We start from the raw sequence: 26,093 nt of genomic DNA on the forward strand, positions 1-26,093 counted from the left end.
GATGTCATTGTTTGAGAAGCTGATCAACAAAAAGCTTGAGTATTCTAATTGAAAGTGTTTGGGTGTTGATATTTTTAACATTTGAGGTCGTTTTAAAACCAGAAGTTATATTTTCGTTCCCAGTCCTGCACGTATCTGGGATTTAGCCCTCAACATAAGGGTTATCAGTGTTTTGCAAGTGATGGAAGGGTTTATATATCTCGTCATGTTGTATTTAATGAGCTAGTGTTTCCATTTGCAGATAAAGAGGTAGTTAGCTCGCAACATAATGCTTCTGGTTTCCAGACATAGGAAATTCATATTGTTACTTATGCTAGAAGGTGGCAAAACGTAGTTGTTCCAGTTGTTGTAGAAGGCAGTGTGCATGGAGAAATGGTTGATGAAGTTATGAGTCAGTAACAAAAACGAATTCCATATCAATAGGTTAATTCACCTGATGTTGCTGCTGAGGTCATGCCTGACATATCTCTTAATATGGATGGTACAAACAGGCATGTTTGTGCATGTGCAGCTGCTTATGAAGATTTTCCAAGCGACTCAACACGAGTTAGTAGAGACTTACCTTTAAATACAAGTGCTGTAACAATCCTGCAGAGACAAAATCATCATCTCATGCTGACATGCAACAAATGTGGGGTTTTTAAACCCAAATCATACTCTATTTATTTTGAGGATGAAATACCCTCCACAATGCAAGAAGCGTTGTAGTCTACCAATTGGAGAGAGGCAGTTCAAGCTGAGTTTGATGCTCTTCAAAAGAATAACATGTGCCCGTTAGTAAAACTTCCAGCGGGGTATATACCTGTAGGCTGCAAGTGGTTGTTTAAGCTCAAACGAAACCCCAATGGCTCTATTCATCATTATAAAGCCTGGTTGGTCGTAAATGGCTTCTTACAGGTGCTAAGATATGATTTTACTGATACTTTCAGCCTGATTATGAAGTTTTCCTCCTTTAATATTGTTTTGGCCTTAGCCGTGGAAAATGGATGGGAATTGAGACATATGGATATTAATAATGCGTTTCTTAATGGTGACTTAGATGAATATGTCTTCATGCAGCAACCACTAGGGTTCGAGCAATTTACAAAGGATGGAACTCCTCTTGTTTGTAAACTACAAAAGGCTCTCTACGATCTTTGACAGGCCCCACGAAACTGGCATACCAAACTTAGAGATAATATAGTGCAAATAGGGTTTGTTGCATCACGAGCAGATCTATCGTTGTTTGTCAGTATGAGAGATGATGGTGATATCTATGTGCTGGTGTATGTTGATGTTATTGTCATTATTGGGCAATCATCCAGCATAATTCAAAAGGTGGTGCAATTGCTTATAGACAGGTTCTCGCTCAAGGATCTTGGTATGCTCAATTTTTATTGGGGATTGAAGTTTGTCGTTCACGTGGTTCTGTTGTGCTAAGCCAAAAGAAAGTTATGCTGGAATTACTGGAGAAGGCTGGAATAAAAGGTGCAGCGGCCTATGCCATGCCAATGGTTTTGGCTTATAAGTTTTCAACAGACGAGGGGGAGTTGTTATCGGATGCTAGCGAATATCGCAGCATAGTTGGCTCTTTGTTGTATGTGTGTCATACACGTCCCGACTTAGCCTATAGTGTTAGAAAGGTTGCACATTTTATGCATGCACCACGTGAAAATCATATGGTTGTAGTCAAGAGGATACTTCGATATTTGGCTGGAACTATTGGTTATGATCTTTTGTTCCAACCGTTTGATGTTGGGTTGACTGTTGTTGCATTTTCTAATGTTGATTGGGGTGCAAATATAGATGATTGAATGTCCATATCCGACTATAGGGTGTTTGTTGTTAAGTGTCTCGTTGCATGGAGCTCTAAGAAGCAGAACAATGTGTCGAGATTGATGATGGAAGTTGAGTACAATTGTGTTGCAGATACTACAACTGAAGTTACCTAGTTGAGTGCTTTACTTGCTGATCTAGACTGCACCAGCATCAGGAATCAGTGATTTGGTGGGATAATACAGGTGCAGTGACGATGAGTGTCCCCTGTTTACCATGCTTAGTCTAAACATATTAACCTGGACGTTCACTTTGTTCGAGAGAAAGTTGCTACTTGTCAGTTTCAGGTGAACTACATACCAGTTGCACACCATGTTGCGAATAGTTTCACCAAGCCTTTGTCTAAGGTTGCATTTGAGGAGTTTCGCATAAAATATGCGTGTTGTTGTTGTTTAAACCAAGAACGAAGATGGGATTGAGTAAAGGGAATATTAGACTGTTATTAGAAGAGTACACGTGTGTGTTCTACTGGATATGGTGTTGAGTAGTTAGCCATTATGTTAGTGGTTAGCTAGTTTGTTAGATAGTTAGTTGAGGATTAACAGACTTTGCAGCTTGTATAGATGTTGTATCTATTGATGAAAGAAGGCAACTATCCTTTATGTGAATTCTCTACTCATTATGCTTTCTAATATATGTTTTCCCTCCATAACACTATCATGCCACTTTGACTTCGCACCTTGTTTTCTTTTCTCAGTGTGTGTATTTCATGTGTGATTAGTGGTTCTAAAGTCGTTCTTAATTATCGTCCCCTTCAAGCTTCCCAATGAGAACTTCATGGATGGTGTTTAGGCAGTTCAACATATGAACACATACCATGGTTCGCTATATATGTTGCTACACAAGAAAAAATGGTGATGAATTCATCTGTAACATTACAACAGAATTATAAATTACGAGCAGCAGACCAAATTGGCGAATGAGAGTGTTGCTACAGCAGAAAAAGAGATGTTTTGTACTTAATTGAGGTTTTGTACTTGATTGAGCTGCATATGAATTATTTTACGCAGTGCAGGTAATGGTATACTACATTTATGGCATAAGCATAGCATCGTCAGGCAAGAACGTTACCTTGCCTTTGCAAAGCTACTAAAGCATCCACTTCAACTTTCAAAATGTTAACGATTTAAATAATAATGCGAGTCTTAAATTATTTTGTTCCTTGTTTGGACCTTCCTTAACCATTTGATCAAATCTTATATTTGTAATATAAAGATAAATTATATGTTTACTCACGAAATTTTACTCTTTCTCTTGTTTTATTCACCGTATTTTTAATTTTTTAGTTTGCTCACTAAATTTTAGATATGTTGAATGTATCGATTCTATTCAAATAAGTATCAATACTTTTGGAATTTAAAAGAAAAGAAACCACAAAAGCGCCTATAAAGTATCGATAATTTATAAACATGTATCGATACATAATAATATAACAGGTAAAATATGACAAAACCGGTTTTATTATGACAAAACTGGTAAAGCGCTACTGGATATGTTGAATGTATCGATACTTTAATAAGTATACGTAAGAAATTATCGATACTTTTAAAAGAAATAGCTAAATAACCTATCGAAAGTATCGACACCTGACATAAAAGTATCGACACTTGAGTAATTGTATTGATTAAAATATAAATAACATAAAACTATTGATTTTGCGAATCCTAAACCCTAAAATATTTTTGTTGTTGTTGAAATCCTAAAACCTAAACTATAAACCCTAAACCCTTAATACAAGATAAGTGACCCTAAACCCTAAAATATTTTGGTTATTGATAAAAACCTTTATAAATTCATAGTATGTTGAGGGCAATGAAAGGGGTAGAGGATGGTGATATATACCATAATGGTGGTTACAAAATTATTTTTTATAAGAAGAAATTGATTGGAGGGAGAATGTTTAGGTTTAAGGTTTAAGATTTATTGTTTAGGGTTTAAGGTTTTTAATGATAATTAAAATATTTTAGGGTTTAGGCCAATGTCATAATCTGCATTTTTTCGTCTATTTATATCTATAAATAAAATAACAAAATTAAATTAAATTAAGATTTTATACTAATCTATATAAAAAAAAATTGAAATTGTAAAGTATTCGTCTTTAGTAATTTAATACTCGTAATATAATTAACAAATCGTAAGAAATAAATTCAAATTCCTTCTCCTCCAACACCCACGGTTTAGGTTTTTGAGTTCTAATTTAATTATGGATTTCTAAAAATATGCTTAAATTCCTTCTTCTTCCACTACCCACAGTTTAGATATAATCACCCGCAGATTAATTTTTATTTAAGCAATTAATCTGAAGAACATTATTTAATGAAATAAAATTTCTAAGCACATTATTTCGTGAGTTTTACCATTTTTTAACAGTAGATTAAATAAATATTTTTTAATTATTAAAAATAAGTAAAAAATAATTAAAAATTTCCCCCACTGTCCTACTTTCGTTCTTTATCCTTCCTCCTCTTCTCGTTCTCTCTCTATATTTCTCTTCAACTTAAGAAAATCCAACAACAAAATATTCCCTCCTCCTCTTGATTACCCTTTTCCCCCCTAAAATCTTCCTTCCTTCTCTTGGATAATGGAGTTAGATTGAAAAGACTAACATTGGAGATGAAATCCTCCTTATAATGATCCCTTTTTTTTGCCCAAAATCTTCTCTTCTTTCTCAATCCCCCAAAGCTTTTCTCTTTCCCGATTTTCTTTCCTCCTCTTAACCCATTTCCTTCCTTTTCTCTCTCATTCAAGCACCCATCTTATTCTCTGCTCACAACTTAGAATCTTCCATCACAAGCTTTACTACAATCTTTAATTTTCAATTTCGAAAATCCAAAGCAAATTCGAAAGAAAGACTACTATTAGTTTATTACTTTTAGCATTCAATCTCAACACTTTATTAATCAAACCCATCACCTAAATCAACATCTTTAGCCATTGTAGCATTTTCTCGAAAGGGAAATTATTTCAACAGAGTTCGAGTCAACTGATGGTAATGTGAAACTTGCAAGATTTAACCCACCCGCCAACCACCACCGTCTTACCAAACAACCCCATATCGCCATCACTACTTTCCAAGAAGGTTTTCATTTTCAACATCACCCCGTTCGAGTACATCGAAGGCGTCAAAGTGGAGTCGATAGCCTTTGGTTCTTGAGACTCCATCTTCTGTTTTGAAATGGGAACGGAGAAAAAGAGGTGAAACAAGAAGGAAAAATAGGTGAAACAGTGATGATGTATCTTGATAGAGAAAGAGGTTGTTTTTCCTTGATAAGGAAGATAAATTTATATAAATAATATTAATAAAATATTAATTGATTAAGAAATTAATAAAAAAATGTTTCATCACGACAATTTTAAGAAATAAATTAGTGATAAAAAAAGTTTAATGTTTAAAATTCAGTGAATAAATTAAAAAGATTAAAAGTAAGATGATTAAAATAAGAGAAAAATAAAGTTCCACAAGTAAACGTATAATTTACCGTAATATAAAATACAACATTATTTATATATCTTATTATGTAGCTAAGGTCAGGAAATAAGAAGAAAACAAATCCCAGGCCCAGTTAGACAGTATATAATGTAAAAATAATAAGGATAAAGTAATCATAAGATTAAATTTATTATATTAAATTAAAACTAAGATTGGATTAATAATATAGAATATAAAAATAATGAGAATAAAATGTATAATTATATAAATTTTGTTAATTGACATTTTAGCTTTTTCTATCAAATGTTAATATATATGACATAATTGACATCATTTAAATAATTAAGTGGTATAACTTAGAATTTAAAGGTTGATAATTAAATCGATATCCCCTATAACTAAGGGGTCTAAAATGTTACCCTAACTAATAATGGTAAGTGAGTCATGTTATAATCGGTTGTGTTGGATTATATGCAAAACATGGATTGAAGACGGTTATAGTTAATCAATGTGATACATCTGTGATAAAGAGTGTTTAAGTCGAGCTGTAATGCCATCCATATGTAGTGCCAACCTATCCAGACTGTCTTATTTGTGTCAACATTCGGAAAAAAATCTTACGTTAAAGATGCCATACAGAATATTATATCTATTGATAATAAATGCAGTTTATGCCATATAGAATATTATTTCTATTGATAATAAATGCAGTTTAATCTCGGACATAGATAATAAGCATCGCCATTAACTCAATCTAAGTACACCATACCACGCCATATCGCCATTTCTATACTATAACTTATTGATTCATTCCCGGCAGGAGAGGATCAAAAGTTGAAAAGAAACTAACAAGCTATACGATTATTCCTTTTTTTGCCATACTGCATATCTTTGTCCGCTAGTTGCTAGTGTCCACCCTCCGTCTGTTGGACACCATGAACCATCCCCAACCTTCATGCATATTTTCTCTCCTATCGCGGAATAGAGATTGTCTTGGGCCTCCAAAATTCTGACAGATGACCGGCTGTGAATATCCTCACTCCTCCTTATCTCCATCTGTATACAAGATTTTTAAGCCTTACTTTCTCGAAAACCATACCAATTATAAGGAAATGGTTGTGTAGCGTACCAATTTAACAATTTGTTCGTGAATGGAATCACCGCAATCATAGAAGTGATCATAGAACACCGTGGGTATTCCTGGATGTGTAAGTATGTATGCGTAACCCTACAAGAAAACATGGATCCATAACACATATGAGACCGAGAAACACCAAAACTTTTAACAGCATTTCAGATAGAATGTGGCTGCAAGTTGTCTTGAGCCCATTGGCAGAGAATTGTAATGCAAGTTATCTAATGCTGTTGGGTATATGCAACCGACAGCATCTCATACCTCCATAATATTATTTGAGGGGAAAGGCCAATGAGCCTGCAAGATTTAAACAATTGATGGGGTGAGTTGATTCCAAATGCAGATTGGGAAGATATAGGTCTTGAATGTTACCATAAATTGCAAACGATTTTATAGAAATTTGACAAATACTTCTTACTGAAAATGTTCAGCAGAATATATCCTTCACCTTCGATTCAGGCTTACCACTCATAGAGGTAAATCCGAACCCTTAATACTTAAAGCACAATTTAAACGTTGATCAGATTGATGTTTCTAGTTTTTCCATTTCATGCTAAGTTTCTAAGAACTGCCAATCTTAACAAAAGCATATCAACAGGATATACATGGTTTCTGTTAACTAAGGTGATTTAAATTTGAAGGATATCATGTCATGCCATTGGAAAAAGACTACAATAGAGCCCTGAAAAAGCAAACTTGGAAAAAGGGACAAATTAAAGACCTAACAGTGTCAGTATTGAAAAAGTTACAAGTCATAAGGAGGTAGTACTTGCTCCTATGTCGCCCTCACAGCCATCAAAGTTAAAGAGCTGCGATAAATCAAGAAATTCTCTAGTACCTGGGTTGAGCCTGTGTCATGGTTCTCAATAAATGTGACAGCCCTAGAAGGCCACCACCCCATTACACCTGGAGGCTTCCCTTCAGGGTCCCGCAGGCGCCAGAACTGCCCCTTTACAGCTTCCTGCATCATTACAACCAAGTAAAAATCAAAAGAAATTGAAAGACAAAAGAATCTCATTTCATATGGAGTAGAACAGTATCATTACAGATTGGCAGGTCTTAACCAGGGGATGAAGGTGAAGTAGAAATCTAGACAAAGATGAAAATGTGCCGTTTTAAGACAGTGGAATCATTATCATCGGAATATGGTTCTACTGTAGACAAAAATGCCAGTCCCATTTTCTTTGTACATGTTAGAATGCTTTCTGCACCATACCTGAAGAATCCCCTTGGTTGTGAAGTCAAATGCAGTTGAAAGCTGCCCCGTGGCATCAATCCAATTAATGATCCTTTGTCTGTGGCTATCTGCAGTAGAGGTTGTAATCCAATGTCATAACACAGACATGACAAAATTCTTAACCAATCAGCTAATAAAATTATCAGTCTCTTTGTAATGAAAAAGAGTAACATCTTTTATGGATGACTGATCTCAATACAAAAAACAAATTACGCACATACCTTGGTTGTAGTCTAATATAGATCCATTATAATTGCAAGAATCCCAATACTCCCCAACAGAAAATATAGGCTTTGCTCCTTCAATGTATTCTTTCACATATTTTGCTGAATAACTGAAGTATGCATAGTGAGATGGAAAGCAGATCATTTATAGACAAAAATAATCCACAAGTACTATATTGTTCTTACCCCTTTGCAAAATCAAAGCGAAAATTTTGAAAACCAATACTACGCAGCCACTGCAGCCACCCTATGATGTCTCTCCGGACAAATTCTTGGCTGTGATCAATATTTGGAACCCCATGGAAGTTGTCTCCAGTGCTATGGTTACCCTAAGACAATATTTGAGGTCAGAAAATAACTTAGAGCACAGTTATACCCACCTTACATAAGAAAATCCCATTGAAGGCCATGCAATGAAAAGCATCAAAGAGGCAGTCAAAATATGAATGTCCTTACTAATCCACCAGTACAAGACGTGACAGCATGCTCATCCCATGCTAGTGGAATTCCATCATAACGGTTATATATTCCTCTATGTCCTTGAGTAGTTCCAATACGATGATTGATTACTATGTCAGCCATTGCTCTAACTTTGAACTTCTCCAGACTTTGAAGTAAAGCTTTCAATGACTGCTCAGACCCATATGACGAACTGAGTGAATATAGGTTTTGGGGAAGGTACCCTGTAATAAGAAAACAGGAAACAGATGCAAATATATAAATCCCGATCAGGCATGTACATTTTCTAACAAACTATCTCATGCTTTGAAGAAAAATTGTCTTCAACCTTCGGGTGAAAAGGAATGAGTAGCTGGTGGCAGCCATACAGATGTAAACCCAGATTTTGCAATATCAGGAACTTTCTTTTCTAAGTTTTCCCACCAGCCATGTTTCTGAGACTCCCAGTTAAAACCCTGTTGAACATATTAAGCAACTATTAAAATAGCTTCAGCTGTCAAACCTCAGTTCTTTATGAAGAATTTTATGCATGCATTTCACATACTACTTGATAACAACTTGATAATGTCAAAACTGAGCCAACCTCTTTCAGATACATAAAGAGATCGGTCCATTTAGTATACAATCAACATTGTCAATCCAAATCTCCAATTTTTTGTAAAAGAAATGATAAACAACATAAAATTTACCTGCAAAAGGATTTCCCTTCCCTTCCTCAACACGACACCTAAAAATTAAATCCAAAAACACAGTTAGGAGTAATTTTTCTTCCAACGTTTTTCCCTGAAAACTCCAAAAGTAAGAAGGAACAAAATCTTCCAATTCTTCATCTTAAGATATCCGCCAACAATACGATTGTAGTAAATAAATCCCCACAGGCGCTAAGTTGATTATTCACAAAATTCAGGTGAAATAGTTTTGTTTAGTTTTTCTCATATCAAGAAGCATGGCAAACCGAAAGAACAAGTTTAATTCACTGTTAGTTTTGCTCTCTTGATATACAATAAACAAAATAAGGAAACCTAAACAATTCTAGCCGTAACAAGTATCCAAATCGAGGCACTTCAAAATCCAAATAATCAATTCAGGATAGGATAACCAAATAAATAATAGAGAAGCAACACATATGCAAGAGAAAGATAACAGCATACCAAGATCATTGCTTTCCTCAACGGTCTGCATTTCAGTATATCTCAACATCAGAGGAAATGGTATACAATAGCTTTAAGTTCAACAAGAATAACTGATTTTTGTTTTTTTTTTAAAAAGAAAAGGCCATCTTGAAATGGAACGGAGCAAGAATTTACATGTTCCAAGTTATCCATATCGAGTCAAGTAGTTGCTGCCCAAATTTGACGCTGGGTCGTGGAAAATGAAGCACTGAGACACCCTGCAAACGCAAACAAGTCCAAATTTCTAACTTAAATTCAGAATATATAAGGGCAAAGGACAAAAAATCTGTGTAATTGTTTAGATTTAGAAAGCTAATTCTTTTTTTCTAAACGGGAAAAGTTAAAACAAGTAGATCAGCAAGTAATGAACTTTCAAGATTGCGATCAATGCGGAAACTGCGTGGAAATTTTACAGGAAGGAAACTAACTATATAAATTTGACTGCGATCCGCTCGCAGCGTGGATGGGTTCTCGCGTTCCAGAGGTAGGAATGAATAACAAAAGGCAAAGGCCCGGGAATTGACCTTACGCTCTGAGAAGGAAATAGAGGGAAATTGGCTTGAAGAAGAAGGCTTTTACAATGTTATATATATACATATTTCAATGGTGAATAGCGGCGAGCCTGAGTTGCCGTTGCTGTTGCTGTCGCTATCGAGCGAGTTGGAGATGAAGAAGGTTAAGGAATCGATATGTCTTAAAAAATATTTGGGGAGAATTAACGGTTAGAATCATAGTGAGTCACCGCTCACCGAGTAAGAAAGCATAGCTTAAGCATTAAGTAGAGTTGTCCAGATCTAGGCTCTAAATCCATTGGTTCTCGAGAGCAATAATTAAGGTTAAACATGATATTTTAAGAAAAATCTATAATTAAAAGGATGAGTCTACAATGTGCGATATTCGTTGAAATACACTATTGGTATGTATTAAAATACACCACTAATATAAATGGAGTAAAATTCATAAATGTCACAAATTTTTTAAATTAATTTTATTTATCGTTTTAAAAGTTACAAAACACACATTAAAATTTGAACTTTATTAAAAATTGTCGACAGTCATTTTCGTCCATGCTTATTTTTTTATTTGTGGCCATTTTTATTTTTTTATAATATATATGTATATATTATATAATTTTGAAAATATTTTGAAAATATATATGATATATAATTTTGAAAATATATATATGATATATAGTTTTTAAAACATTTTGAAAATATTTATAATATATGATTTTTTTAAACATTTTGAAAATATATAATATGTAATTTTTAAATTTTTTTTGAAAACGTATATATATTATATAGTTTTTAAAACATTTTGAAAACATATATATTATATAGTTTTTAAAACATTTTTAAAAAACATAAATATATATATATATATATATATTATAATTTTTAAAACGTTTTTGAAAAATATATATAATATATAAGTTTTTAAAACAATTTTTGAAAATATAAATTATATAGTTTTGAAAATTATTTTTTAAACATATATATTATATAGTTTTAAAAAATGTTTTTTTATTATATTTATTATTATTATTATTATTATTATTATTATTATTATTATTTACCATCATTTCATTTTATTTTTACTTATTTTTTTCCTTTTCTCGTTTTTGTCCCAGGGTCCAGTCCAAGAGTCCAGAGTGGGCCTAACCCAGCCCGTACGAGCATCAGACTAGGGTTTCTGGAAACAATCAGCGCCACATATTGGAGAGTCAAGGGGCGCACGTGACTGGTCAAACGGTTGAAGAACGGGCGAAACAATCAACCGATAATCCCGGGATTGACCCATCCCGGGACGAACGACATCACAACGGCCACAATCCCGCTCATCTCGGAACCAGAACGGCCAACACCTGGGCTATAAAAAGCCCCCGGTGAGGCCATGCAAAAGGGGAGGATCACCACCATCAACAGTAAACACGGAGAACGAACCATCGAACCCAAGAAACGATCACAACAAGACCAACAATACCAACACAGTGAACGAGTAAACCAAGTACCATCAACACAGAAAGCCAAACCATCATTCAAACCACAAAACCACCATCATCAAGCCACGGTGAGTACACCGAGAGCAATCGAAGCAACAGGAAGCACAAAAACAAATAACCCAAACACAGTCAAGCCAATAGTAACAGCAGCAAACCACACGCAAAAAAAAAAACAAAAAACAACCCGATCTAGACTCGGGAAGAAGCCGTCGCAAGGAACGGAAAATGTAACACCCAACCCGTACTCGACCTGGATACGAGTCCGAGATGTCACATTGACATTTTCAAAACCTTTATTCTTGTAAAATAACTGAACATTTGAATTTATATTAAGAAAATACAATCATGTATTATTCAATTATGTTTGGTATAAAATTTTGAGATAAAAACGTGTTTATGAACGGTGAAATACGATATGAACAGTAATACAGTAACCTGCTACAGTGATTTTCGTAAATTGTACATAACACTCGTAAAAATTTAACAGTTCATTTCTTTGCATTTGTACTTATATAAATATGTTTAAAATATTACAAAACTCGATCAGAGCATAAATACCTAATTTACCTACTTTATTTACATGCCAACCTATTTATCACATAATAATACATACTGTGTGATTTACTTCTGATCTGGTCTTTGAGCAGAGATATGTTGTTACTATGAACTTAGCTTTGATCCTTCTGCTTCTCAGTACCTACGTGTAAATCACTTACACGCTAAGTCATAGACTTAGTGAAGCAAAAACATAATAATAATAATACATTTCTCATAAATATAAACATTCAATCTATGAATTCAATCGTGTCGCATATAATTCAGTAGACATGATAACATAAGATAATACAAGTACTTTTAATACCTTTTTATCGTATAAATATATATATATATATCCAACATTTCTCTACATACCATGGAGCACATATACTACTTCACAACAAAACATACATAGTAGCAAATCAATTTATTTATTTACTCTCTGTAAAGACCATGTATTAGCCCATGTATACTTTTGAGAACTTAAGGTATGTGAGTACATTGAGGTTGTGCACTATTATGCTGTCACAACAGCTCGATCAATGTCCCGAAGGACCAGTCCATAGATTCCGAAGAACCTAGGTAATCAGTCCATATGTCCCGAAGAACATAGGTAAACAGTCCATATGTCCCGAAGAACATAGGTAAACAGTCCATATGTCCCAAAGAACATAGGTAAACAGTCCATATGTCCCGAAGAACATAGGTAAACAGTCCATATGTCCCGAAGAACATAGGTAAACAGTCCATATGTCCCGAAGAACATAGGTAAACAGTCCATATGTCCCGAAGAACATAGGTAAACAGTCCATATGTCCCGAAGAACATAGGTAACCCTCGACCCTTGGCATGCCAACTATACCCCTAGCTCTCATATCACATAACATGGGCATTATCATTTATGACCGTTCACATTACTTATTCATATTCTTTCTCTTATAAACACATATCTTTTCTTTTCAGTCACGTATCACATGTACGTGTAATCCTTGATCTCATAATCACATGTTCCTTCTCTTCTATCACATACCAAATGTATGTGTAAGCACATATCTAATATCATATGTTGCATTTTCATGTAAGCATGTAAATCATGTAACATATAAACATACATCCATTTCTATGTACTAATGCACACAGAGTAATCACATAACATTATATAAGTTACTTCTTACCATAGTAACTCTATCATTGACTCATCGCAAGCCAATGTTTGATCAATCACATAAGTACAATTTAAATTGCACTCACCTTAGCCTTGCTTTGATTCGATTATAATCCTTTGATTATTCCGGAACTTGTTTAGGCTCAATATCTACATAAATATATCATTTCAAAACAACTATCAGAAGCCTAAACTTTAAACTTGATGTTAATAACTTAAACCGATTTAATGAATCAATTCTATATTTTCATTTAGGGGGGAATCGATACCCCCCCAGGGGAATCGATACCCCCTGAACATACTGGAATTTTTCGTTCAAGAGGGGGAATCGATTCCCATTCATAGGGTATCGGTTCCCTCTACCCAGAAATTGTATTCTAAGCTCGAAAATCATCAATTTTCAACTCAAACCTTCATATTTCACTTCCTTTAATACTCCCAACTTTAATACACATACTTAAACTTATTTCTATTCCATAATCACTTCTTTAACTTCAAATCTAGTCATTCCTATGTAATTGCAAAAATTATACTAGTTTTGCAACATGTTCAAATTCCTATTCTAACACTTCCTATCCCTTAATTAACTTGATGACAAGTCAAATTCAACTTTCAATTCTCAATATAAACTTTATTTCGATATTTCATTCAAAAACTCCAAATCTTTAAATCCTCATAAACTCTTCATTTTGTTGTTTTAAAGCAAATTAATCCTTCCTTAATCTTACTTAGCATCTAATAATCAAAACTAAACTTAAATTTCCGCACATAATCAGCTCAAGAGAAAACTCACCTTTGCTTGGCTTCACACGTGGAGAAGAGAAAATGAAGAAGAAAAGAGAGAAGAGATTTCTGGAAAATCTCCTATCCTTATCCATATATATATATCATTTAATTATAATTTTCAAGTCTAATGACCATTTTGCCATTTAATTCTTTGGATTATTACTATAAACTTTTAGGAAATATTTCCGAACAAATCATTAAACTATTAAACTATTCTACTTTAATCACCATATTCTGAAATTTTACAATTTTGGTCACTAACCCGTATTTTGGGATGTTACAGAAAACGTCGGGATACGAAAGGTTTCAAGGGTAAAAATCAGATCTTTATGCTAGATCTACTTCGATAGGAGTGTTTTTAGGACAATCGGGTCTAGGATTCGGCTTTCCGGGATTGAGAAGAGTCTGTGGGTTGAGTTTGGTTTACCCGGCTGCCGCTTGTGGCGACCGAGGCGGCGGTTTTCGGGACGTTAGATGGCCGACTGGTTTTGGGTTGAGAGCATCCGACGAGAGGGGGGAGAGTTTGAGTGGATTGATAATTTGGGTGAATGAGAGAATGAAGGGGATTTTGGGCTATTGATATATATATAGCAAGGACCATTGTGCAAATAAGAGATTCTTAAACTCTTTCTGTCGTCCCCCATGTTCTGAAGTGTAATTCGTTTCAGTCACCATATGCAATTTGGCCACTCGATTTTCAATTGGTTCAATTTGGTTCCCGTTCATATTTTACATTTTTATTGCAATTTGATCCCAAATTCTTATTTTATTTTGTTTTGTTTATTACCATGTTTTTTAAATTATTATTAGCATTATTTATTTTTGCTTCTATTTTATTACTTTCAAAATAATATTTATTTATTTATTTAAGTTTCTCCTTTGTTTTCTTATTTCTTTGATTTATTTTTATTTATTTACTCTTTTTTGTCTTTATTTATTTTTTTCCCTTGATTCATTTTTTTACTATTACATTTTTTTTTATTTTATGTTTTTGCCTTTTAGTTTTATTTATTTATTTTTCTATCTAATACTCTTTTTGCCTTTGTATGTAATAATCTCAACCAATCAAAGGTAAGTAATTCGAATCGAGTTTTTAAATTTAAATTTAAATTTTTAATTTTTGCAATTAAAGACAACCGAAAAATTAATTGGTACCGAAAGGGCGGTTCAAGGGTGCTAATCCTTCCTTGACCGTAACCGACTCCCGAACTCGACACGTTTCTGGTACTGCGCAGATCAGGTAAGATGGTATCCGACCCACCTAAATTCATTTTAAAGTGGTCGGTGGCGACTCCAAAGCATTTAATCCAAGTCGAAGCCCAATTCCGGGACCCAACCGAAAGACGGTTCCGACAAAAATAAATAAATATTAATAGTTAAATGTTATTAAGAGGTGAATAACATGCTAAATTAATGAAAAATATTTTATTTAATCCCTCAATTATAATTAAAATTTCACTTTAATATTTTTCAATATTTTTAAGTAGTAATTATAAAAAATTAGAATTTTTAAAAAATATACTAAAATAAATTATTTTTAAAATTAAAAAAATATTTTTAAAAAGTAATTATCAAACAATGAAATTAATTTGTTCATTAAGAAAAAATTATTTTATAACTAATTATTTATTTAACTATTATTATATTTTAAAAATAAAAAAATTATACTTTTTGACGTCCGAAAATTTATATTATCAAGTAATAAAATTATTTTTTATAATGATTTTATTTAAGCATTAACTTTTATTTAGCAAATTTAAATATAATTCAAAAATCATACATCCATAATTTTATAATATCATATCAAATAATTTTTAATTTATATTGTACAAATTTAATATTTATAATATAAAATTAAAAGATGATATTTATTTTATCTATATCTATTTTATTTTCAAATCAACAAACCTAATAAAAATTATTTCAATTAAAATTAAGAGTAAAATTAAATTCTAATTATAATTGAAGAGGCAAATGAGATATTTCTTAATGATTTTGTGCTTATTTTGTAACAAAATTAAAATTTAATATTCATTATGCAGCTTTTAAAAGTTAAATGTACAAAAGGATAATTTTAACATTATGTAATGATCATTTATAAATTTTATCATATAAAATTAGTGATGAATTGCAATTGCATTCTAGAATTTTCCATTAAAAGTAATTTATAAAAAAAATTTAAGCCAGCTGTTATGGAAAAGAGAAGAGTACAAGTGTAATGATTTAGAGGTGTATATTTTCGGATACATATATTATTTAATTTGAAATTTTGGATATCTGAATATTTTGCATTATTAAAATTGTCATATGTATATGATCTAATTTTTTTTTTTAAATTTTTAGATTGAATATCCGGATATTTCAAATCCGAATCACTTGATATCTTGAAACGTTTGATTCATGCAGGATACCTGTTGAAACGCTAAATGAGACGAGACAGATCGCAAGCTACTCGAGATCGACTTGATCAAGGATTGATAAAAACTCGGATCGAATGGACTCGACTCGAACTCGAGCTCGACTCGAGTTCTTAACGAGCCGAAATGAGCTACTTGATATTCGACTCGAAAAACTCGTGAGCAGCTTGAAAATATAAATATTAAGATTTTATTTTATTTTTAAAATGAATTATTATTAATATTAATATTTATGTATTTATTTTTTAAAAAATATACAGTAAGATTTTCATATATTTAAGGTTCAGGTTCGAGTTTGAGGCTTTGATCGAGTTAAGTTTAAGATTTTTTTTTCATTTCGAGCCTTTTTGAGCTGCTCACGAGCTTCAGTTCAGGATTTCGAGTTCGAGTCGAGCTTGAAAATTTTAAGCTTACGAGTTTTCGAGTCGAGTCAAACTCTATTTTAAAATTTTCAAATCGAGTCGAGCTCAACAATACTCAAACTCGACTCGACTCGTTTACACCCCTACAACATAATCCTTTACAAACATCCGTTTGCTTCAATATCATATAAAAAACTGATGTTCTTAGCAAAATTCATTAACCATTCTCTTGTCGCATCTCTAGTCCCATCTATATTAATCTTATACCACCCAATTGATGACAGCTGTCAACTAATCGTTTGACGTATCAAGCTATTCCAACATCGAGTCATGGCATGGCTCCATTTATACACCGTACATGTTTTCATTCTCACTCGTCTATTATGGTCTAAAACTGATCCGCACTCCACAAAATGAAGGATAAAGAGTCATTTATTTCTGCTGAGCCACAAATACTAAATGATTAAACCAAAAAATAAATCTCACTCAACATTTTTCTTTGTGAAATACTTTGAGTTCATCAGGTTTAACTTAATTCATGGTCGGTTTTATAATCCTCAAGACTCAATAACGCCCAAATTATACGTTTTTCCCAAACATGTAATTAAACTATTTTTTGACTCATCCAAGTGCTAAACATTACCCATATAGATGTTCGGGCTGTCAACGGCGTTAATTTACCCCGTTAAGTGACTCGTGCTACAATCTATTAATTTTGAAATTTATTTTTTTAAATATTACAAATATTATGATATTTATACATAAAAAACTAATTTTTCTTTTATCTTAAAACAACCCCAAAATCTCAAATTCTAACCTTAATTCGCTGTCACCACCCTTTCCGGCCACAACTACCACCACCAACATAGTCCTTACCATCCTCCTACTCATACATCGTAGTAGTTTCCGTCGATTGGTCGTCGGAATTGCTTGGGATCGTGATTTTCATCCTAGGGTTCACGGGGTATAAAACGTTGATTCGTCGTCGATGGTCACAGTCTCATGAGGGTTTTGGTCGTCGGGGGGAGGGGAGGTCGGGTGGAGCTTCATCTACGACAAAAGATGGTGTTCAGTGTGGGTTTAGGGATTGAAATGAAAGTTTTTAATATTTTCGGGTTTATTTCAAAATTTATGTTTTCTTTTTTAAAAATATATATATATAATTTTAATTTTTAATTTTTTAAAATTAACAGGTTGTGACACGTGTCACTTAACGAAAGAATAACACCGGTGACGGCTCATGCACATAAAATGGATAATGTTGGTAACGTTAGGCACCGGGATAAATTAAAAAAATAATTTAGACACCTATTAGAGAAAATATGTATGGTCTGGACACTTATTTTAATATTAAGCCATAATTAAATTAACAAAAATAAATAAATTCATACTACAATCATAGTTAAGTCGTAAAATTAATGCTTAAATTATTTTTATTTAAACTATCGAGACTAAACCTACGAATATCGAACTAACCTTATCAAACAAAGGAATCCAAAAGGAGAGAGACATTAGAAAGGGTGAACTGGAATATTTTGTCAAATTAGGAAACTAGGACTCCAGAAAAACATGTAGGAGAACTATCACACCTAGAAGTACACAAAAAATTTGAATATTCGATTTTACAAAAAAAATATCCGAAATTAGATTTGAAAAAAATCGATTTTTTTAAACTGGATCGGATATTTAAAAACCGGATAGTATAATCGGTTTTGGGAAAAATTGGACGATCGATTTTTTTACCAGATTAAAAACTGGTTTGAAAAAAACCGGATAAAAAATCATTTTTTTATTAGAAAAAAATCCGGTCTGAGTTTTAAAAACTAGCCGTTAATATAGCCGTTGGGGGGTTTTGTGACCGTTTTTTTTCTAAATAAATCCCCATTTTACCACCCTAAACATGTTTAAATAGGTTGGGATGTATTTGTTTGATTACAACTTTCTCAAATCTTATTACACAACACCTAAACATCTCTCAAATCTTATTTTTGTAATTTTTTGTTCATCATGGCTACAAATACCGACCCTAACACGGCTAAATTTTTCGTCAGGGAAACCTTGAAGTCGTGAGAGTGATCGAACACACTCGAAACAAAGATATTTGAGATCACTACGATTTATGTGAAATGTCAAATGGCTCGAGGAGGGCGCGTTGTAAACTTTGTCTAAAGTTTTATGCACCGGAAGGAAACACAACGTTGAAGAACCATTTTACAAAATCATGCAAGGCACTTCGCTCAAGATCAGATCCAAGTCAATCGAATCTTACACTGCAAGGTGGTGTTTTTGTTTACGACAACGAAAAATTACGAGAAGCGTTTACAAAGTTCGTGATTACAAAAGCATTGCCGTTCGACCACTTTGATGATGAAGATTTCACGGCAACAATTCAACAACTAATGCAACCACATTATACTCAAGTAAGTCGTACTACCCTTAGAAGAGATGCTATAAAAATGTGGCGTACGGCGAGGGAAAAAATGATTTTAGGATTCCAAGAACACCGTTATGGTGTGTCGCTTACATGTGACGTTTGGAGTTTCCCTCATAATACCGGAAATTCATTTTTAGGCGTTACGACACATTGGTTAGATCAAAATAATTTGCAAATGATGAAAAGAACAATCGCGTTTGAATTATTCGGTGAGCTGCATACCGGTGCTAATTTATTTACCCTTTTAAAAAGGATAATTTGTCTTTATAAATTAGAAAATAAAGTTTTTTCTATATCCTTTGATAATGCATCGAATAATACAAACGCGGTTCCAAGATTGAAAATATTACTTTCACTGATTTTAGACGATGCGTTTTTTCATACCCGTTGCGTTGCACACATAATTAATATATCTATGCAAGCCGATTTGGAGGTTATTGAGCCGATTAGATTATAATTTAAAGCAATGATAAAATCGGTTCATTGTAACAACAACAAAAGACTAAATGAGTATAAACGATTTTGTAAGTCGGTTAATAAAAAAGTTTTGAGTCCTAATTTGGATTGTCCAACTCGTTGGAACTCAACTTGGATGATGATGCATACCGCCTTAAGGAAAAGGGAAATATTGCAAACATTTCACGATCGGCTTTTCGAGAGGGGTCATGTCCCATACATTTATCCAGATTCGAGTTGGGAAACTATAGCTAAAATAATCGATTTGCTTGGGGCTTTTAAAAATGCAACAACTTTTTTATCCGGTGTTTATTACCCGACTAGCCCGTTGGTTCTTAATCAAATATTTTTGTTGGCTAACCGACTAAATGACTTTGAATTTGAAACCGAAGTTTTTCAAGAAATTGGCTTTGCAATGAAGGTAAAACTTTTAAAATATTTTAAGGAGATTCCCCCCATTTTTACTTGTGTCGCCCCTTTAAACCCAACGTTAAATGTTGGCAGGGTTGAAACACTAATCGAACAAATTGTGTTTGCTTTTAATCTAACCGATGCTGAACCCAACTTTGTCCAAAACCAAATAAATTATTTTAACAAATATTTTCGAGACATGTTTGCAATTTATTTAACTAAATACAGATCAAGTAGTGTAATACATGATTAAATGAGAACGAATGCAAAATCATCTAGTAGACGTCCAAGTAACATAAATTTGTCACTTTTTAACACTCTAGTAAATTCCCAATCCAAACGATCACGTACTACCACCCCAAGTAACGAGTTGGGAAATTACATGTCATGCAATTTTCTATCAAAAATGACATTTGAAGAGTTTGAAAGTTTGGATATTTTGGCTTGGTGGAAAGAAAAGGAAGCATAATTTCCAATTCTAGCCGCCATGGTCCGTGATTTACTAACCGTACAATCTTCTACGGTAGCTTCGAAATCCGCTTTTTCTGTTAGTGGCAGGGTTATATCGCAATAGAGATCAAGACTAAGTCCCGAGTCGGTGGAAGTATACATTTGTTTGAAGGATTATTTGGATGGAGCAGCTCGGAAGCAATATATCACCACCCTAGAAGATGTAATTGATGCCGAATTGGAAGCAAACTTACACATTGAAGAAGTCGAACTTGGAATATCCCCTCCAAACGAAGAAGGTGAAGATGATGAAGAAGAGACGGCGATGTAGTTTATTTTTAAATTTTGTTTCAATTATCGAACTTGGAAGTTTTTAAGTATTTTAATTTATCGAACTTTAAAGTATTTAACTATTTCAATTATCGTAAACTTTGTTGCAATTGATGACGATGTAATTTTAACATTGTAATATTTAAGTATTTTAATTTATCGTTATGAGTTTCTTGTGTATATGCTCTTCACATGTATAAAATGTTTATAAATACACTACCACCGGTTTTTTTATATCCGGTTTTTTTTAAAAAACCGATTTTTTTCAAACCAAAACTGGTTACACCATTCGGCCCTCCAAACCGGTTAGGATCCGAACTGATTTTTTTAAAATCCGGTTTTTTGGCTAGGTGAAAAAATTGGATCGATTTTTATCCGATCCAGATCGATTTTTTATCCGACTTTGTGCATGTCTAATCACACCCTCATAGCATTCTAATGAAATATTGATGAGTTTCAAACTAAACAATCAATAAGGTTTATGAAAAATTAGGTAGGGAAAGATTTCAGTTAACTAGTACATGCACCAAGACCATTGATGTATGGGCTGAAGATGCAGGACGATCATGATTTGGCGCAACACGTGAATGTCTTCAATCAAATCGTTTCTGATTTGGCTCGGCTTGATGTAAAAATTGAGGATGAAGATAGAGCGATGATTTTGTTGTGTTCATTGCCTCCCTCTTACGAACACATGGTGACTACTCTTACATATGGGAAAGAGACTATCAACGTTGAGGAGATTACTGCAGCCTTGTTGGCTCACAACCAGCGGAAGCAGAATGCAGGGGAAAACTCTCAAGCCGATAGCTTATATGTCAAGGGTAATCGAGACCGTGGAATGAAGCCAGAGAAGGCAGGGTCTGGCAAGCGGAATTCCAAATCCAAATCTAGGGATAAGAAGACAATTCACTGTTACAAGTGCAAGGAGGCGGGACATATGAAGCGAGACTGTCCGAAGTTGAAAAAGCAGACTGATGAGAAGCGTGGCGTTTCATCCAAGTCTGTGAACGTGGTCGAGGATGACAATTCTGATTGCAGTGAGGGTGATATGCTTTCTATTTCAACGACTTAATTGACGGATGCGTGGATTCTTGATTCTGGATGTTCTTATCACATCACGCCAAATAGGGAATGGTTTTTGACATACATGTCGGTTAATTCTAGTTCTGTTTATTTGGGTGATGATTGATGTTGCAATATTGTTGGTATTGGTGATGTCAGAATTAAGATGTATGATGGCTCTGTTCGGACGTTGAGTGGTGTTCGACATATCCCAGATTTGAAGAAGAATTTGATTTCTTTGGGCACTTTGCACAAGAATGGTTTTATCCCTAAGGCTGATGAGGATAGGGAAACCATTCGGATCGTTAAAGGTGCTTTGACTGTGATGAAAGGAAAGATGACTGCAGGAAATATTTATAGATTGTTAGGGAGTACCGTTGCAGGTGGAGTTCATTCTGTTGAGTCCTGTGATGATACTACAAAACTGTGACATATGCGTCTTGCTCATCTTAGTGAACGTAGTATGACAGAATTACACAAAAGAAATCTGTTGCATGGTGTCAAAAGCTGTAAGCTCGATTTTTGCAAGTATTGTGTTCTTGGTAAACAGACTAAAGTCCGTTTCAAGACTGCGAGGCACACAACTCAAGGGATTCTTGATTATGTGCATTCTGATGTATGGGGGCCTTCCACGACATCGTCTTTGGGTGGATCTAGGTATTATGTTACTTTTATTGATGATTTTTCACGGAAAGTTTGGGTGTATTTTTTGAAACAGAAATCTGAAGTTTTTGAGAAGTTCAAGCTGTGGAAAGCTGAGGTAGAAAACCAAACAGGACGAAAAATCAAGTGTTTGCGGTCTGACAATGGTACGGAGTACACAGATTCACAGTTCTTACACTTTTGTAAGGAGCACGGGATTAAGAGACATTTTACAGTGCGCAAGACACCACAACAGAATGGTGTTGCGGAACGGATGAACAGGTCATTGAATGAAAGAGCCAGATGTTTGCGGTTGAATGTGGGGCTTCCCAAACACTTCTGGGCCGAGGCTGTTAACATGGCGTGTTATCTTATCAACAGATCGCCAAGGGCATCATTGGCTGGGAAAGTTGCAGAAGAGGTATGGACTGGTCATGATGTTAGTTTTGATAACTTACGGATTTTTTGTTGTCCTGCTTATGTGCATGTACCTGATGATGAGAGATCCAAACTTGATGCAAAATCGAAGGAGTGCATTTTTCTGGGTTACAAGAAAGGTGTCAAAGTATTCAAGTTCTGGGATCCAGTTGCGAAGAAAATTGTGATAAGTAGAGATGTTGTTTTTGATGAACAATCCATGTTGTAACAGAAGAAAGACACGACTGTGGTGGATTTCGAGCAGTTTCCAGTTGAGAAACCAGAAACTTCTCAACCGACTTCTGGTGGTTCCACTACGGATGATTTGCAGGATTATAGTCTCGCCAGAGATAGGGTGAGACAGACGAATATAAAGCCTTCGAGTAGATTGGGTTTTGAAGACTTGGTCTCTTTTGCACTTATTTTTAGCAGTGATGATCCGGTTAATTTTCATGATGCTGTTACTATTCAGGAAAACGACAAGTGGATGGCAGCCATGGTTGAGGAGATAGAGTCTTTGAATCACAATCATACATGGGAGTTGGTTCGCCTTCCTGAGGGTAAAAAGCCGATTGGTTGCAAATGGGTGTATAAGAAGAAACCAACAGTAACAGAAAAAGAGGGGGAGAAGTTCAAGTTCAAGGCTCGTTTGGTAGCAAAGGATTTTTCACAGTAGAAAGAAGTTGATTATGATGAAATTTTTTCTCCTGTGGTCAGGCACACTTCAATCCGAGCAGTACTTGCATTGGTGGCCAGTTGGGATTTACATTTAGAGCAGATGGATGTTAAAACTGCTTTTTTGCATGGTGATTTAGAGGAGCAGATCTACATGCAGCAACCTGAAGGTTTCACTCAACTTGGAGGTTTCACTCAACCTGGAAACGAGCATTTATTTTACAGATTGAAGAAATCTTTGTACGGGTTGAAATAGTCTCCGAGACAGTGGTATAAACGGTTTGACTCCTATATGATCAAGATTGGCTACAACCGATGTAAGTATGATTGTCGTGTCTATGTTAAGAGCCTTGATGATGGTTCTTTTATTTTTTAATTACTGTATGTTGATGATATGTTGATTGCTGCGAAGAACATGGATGATGTTATCGGTTTGAAAACTTTATTGAGTCAGGAATTTGATATGAAAGATTTAGGTGCTGCAAAGAAAATTCTTGGAATGGAAATTTGCAGGGACAGAGACTCAAGGAGACTGTGGCTATCTCAACGAGGTTATGTTGAAAAAATGCTAGAAAGGCTTGCGATGAGCAGCGTAAAACCAGTTAGCACTCCATTGGCGAACCCCTTTAAGCTCTCATCAGAACAGTGCCCTAAGACAGATAAGGAAGCTGAAGATATGGCAAAGGTTTCGTATTCTAATGCTGTTGGCTTCTTGATGTATGCAATGGTATGTACTCGTCCTGATTTAGCTCATGCTGTTAGTCAAGTTTGTAAGTACATGTCTAAACCTGGTAAGCAACATTGGGAAGCAGTCAAGTGGATCTTTCGATACTTAAAGGGTACTGTGGGACATGGAATTGTTTTTGGTAGTCAACGAGATAATCCTTTGGTTGTAGGATATGTGGATTCAGACTATGCAGGTGACTTGGATAATAGAAGATCTACGACAGAGTATGTTTTTACTCTTGGTGGAGTACCTATTTGTTGGAAGTCTACTGTTCAATCTGTAGTGGCACTATCTACAACTGAAGCTGAGTACATGGCAGCGGCTGAAGCTACAAAAGAAGCTTTATGGCTCACTGGTTTAGTGAAGGAGTTGGGTGTTCAGCAAGGTGGAGTTCAGCTGCTTTGCGACAATCAAAGTGCTATTCACTTAGCTAAGAATCAGGTATATCGTGCTAGAACTAAGCACATTGATGTACGTTTTCACAAGATCAGATAGTTGGTTGCATCTGAAGAGATTTTGTTTCAGAAGGTACACACTGATGAGAATGCTGCTGATATGTTCACCAAGCCAGTTACGACAGAAAGTTCAAGCATTGCTTGGACTTGTTGAATGTTTCAAGTTGTTAAAGAACTAAGGTAACCCAACCCACATTGAATGTTTCCTAAGGGGCAGGATATTCGCCAAGGTGGAGATTTGTAAGGTATGACTCATAAATATATCGGTAATGGTCTCATAGAGGGGGTTATGATTATGTGGGTTGGGGGTGTGGGGGTTGCGCCCCCGCGGTACGGTACAAGGTTAATTTTGTAATTATGTACCAGGGTTTTCTATTATAAATAGAGATGTAACCTAAACCTATGAGAATTGAATAAAATTTTCTAGCGCCGCCTAGGCACCGAGGACGTAAGCACATTGCCGAACCTCGTTAAATTCTTGTGTTCTTTCGTTTACTTTGCCCGATTTATCAACAGATAATCTAGAATAAAATTGACTATAAGGGTTCTAAGGTTTCATTTTGACTAATCTAGATCGACCCGAATCGTACTTCTGATTTTGGTAGGTGAATCTCCAAGAGAGGATTTTCTGTATTCACAAAGACTCGAACATGAGAGCTTGTTTTGGTGGAAACATACTTTGCAAGCAAAATACCTCTTCTCAAAATTTAGATAAAATTGGTCATATAATGCTTTGAAAAAAAAGTTTTTCTCAGTGAAGATTCTCAAGAATAATAGCAGGCTTGTCGAGAATGGTGCAGTTTTTTTTATTCACAAGCTGTTAAGGAGATTGGGAAGTGAAGGTTGGCCATGCTAATCATGATGCAAACAGTGTAGCAGATCAGCTTGCGGCTATGGCGAGAGGCAAATAAATTGGGTCTGCTAGTTTTCGTTATCTGCCGAGGGAGATAGAGGTCCTTGTTGAAGAAGCAGCAGCTCCTGTCTTGTGAGCTTGGTTTTGTCTCTGTATTATAAAAGAAAATATTTTTTTTATTTAGGGTGAATATTACAGTGTCCCATGAAAGATGTCTGAAAGATTTGACGATTTCTAAAAGACCTCTAAAAGATTTGATGATTTCTTCAAGCTCTATGCATGCCTGCAAATGAAAGATGTCCGAAAGATTTAACGATTCCTGAAATACCTTCAAAAGATTTGATGATTTCTTCAAGCTCTATGTATGCCTGGAAGCCGCGTCTTTTTAAAAGACATTAAAATCGTAATGTCTTATGGAAATCCGCAATATCTTTTGG

At 34.5% G+C, this 26,093-nt stretch overlaps 1 protein-coding gene across 4 annotated transcripts; it reads right to left on the bottom strand.

The window, feature by feature from the left end:
- Positions 1–5,964: 5,964 nt before the first annotated feature.
- LOC120114598 (probable alpha-amylase 2) lies at positions 5,965–25,999 on the bottom strand. Of its 4 annotated transcripts, XM_039135450.1 has the most exons (14): positions 23,559–23,569; positions 9,901–9,913; positions 9,608–9,690; positions 9,452–9,476; positions 8,990–9,027; positions 8,629–8,755; positions 8,298–8,524; positions 8,028–8,170; positions 7,839–7,951; positions 7,597–7,685; positions 7,219–7,341; positions 6,642–6,677; positions 6,375–6,473; positions 5,966–6,301 (listed from the first exon to the last, which is right to left on the bottom strand). In XM_039135450.1, the coding sequence occupies exons 3-14, from the start codon at positions 9,623–9,625 to the stop codon at positions 6,107–6,109; spliced, it is 1,233 nt and encodes a 410-aa protein (XP_038991381.1). In that variant the 5' UTR covers positions 9,626–9,690; positions 9,901–9,913; positions 23,559–23,569; the 3' UTR covers positions 5,966–6,106. The 4 variants fall into 4 exon arrangements, with proteins under 4 accessions (XP_038991379.1, XP_038991381.1, XP_038991382.1 ...); XM_039135451.1 differs by lacking the exons at positions 9,901–9,913; positions 23,559–23,569 and adding an exon at positions 25,980–25,999 and having other exon boundaries at positions 9,608–9,684; XM_039135449.1 differs by lacking the exon at positions 23,559–23,569 and having other exon boundaries at positions 9,901–10,192.
- Between the last annotated feature and the right edge of the window lie 94 nt (positions 26,000–26,093).

The sequence above is a fragment of the Hibiscus syriacus genome, unplaced genomic scaffold (genome assembly GCF_006381635.1).
Source record: "Hibiscus syriacus cultivar Baekdansim isolate YM2019G1 unplaced genomic scaffold, ASM638163v2 tig00110236_pilon, whole genome shotgun sequence".
Classification (NCBI taxonomy): Eukaryota; Viridiplantae; Streptophyta; class Magnoliopsida; order Malvales; family Malvaceae; genus Hibiscus; species Hibiscus syriacus.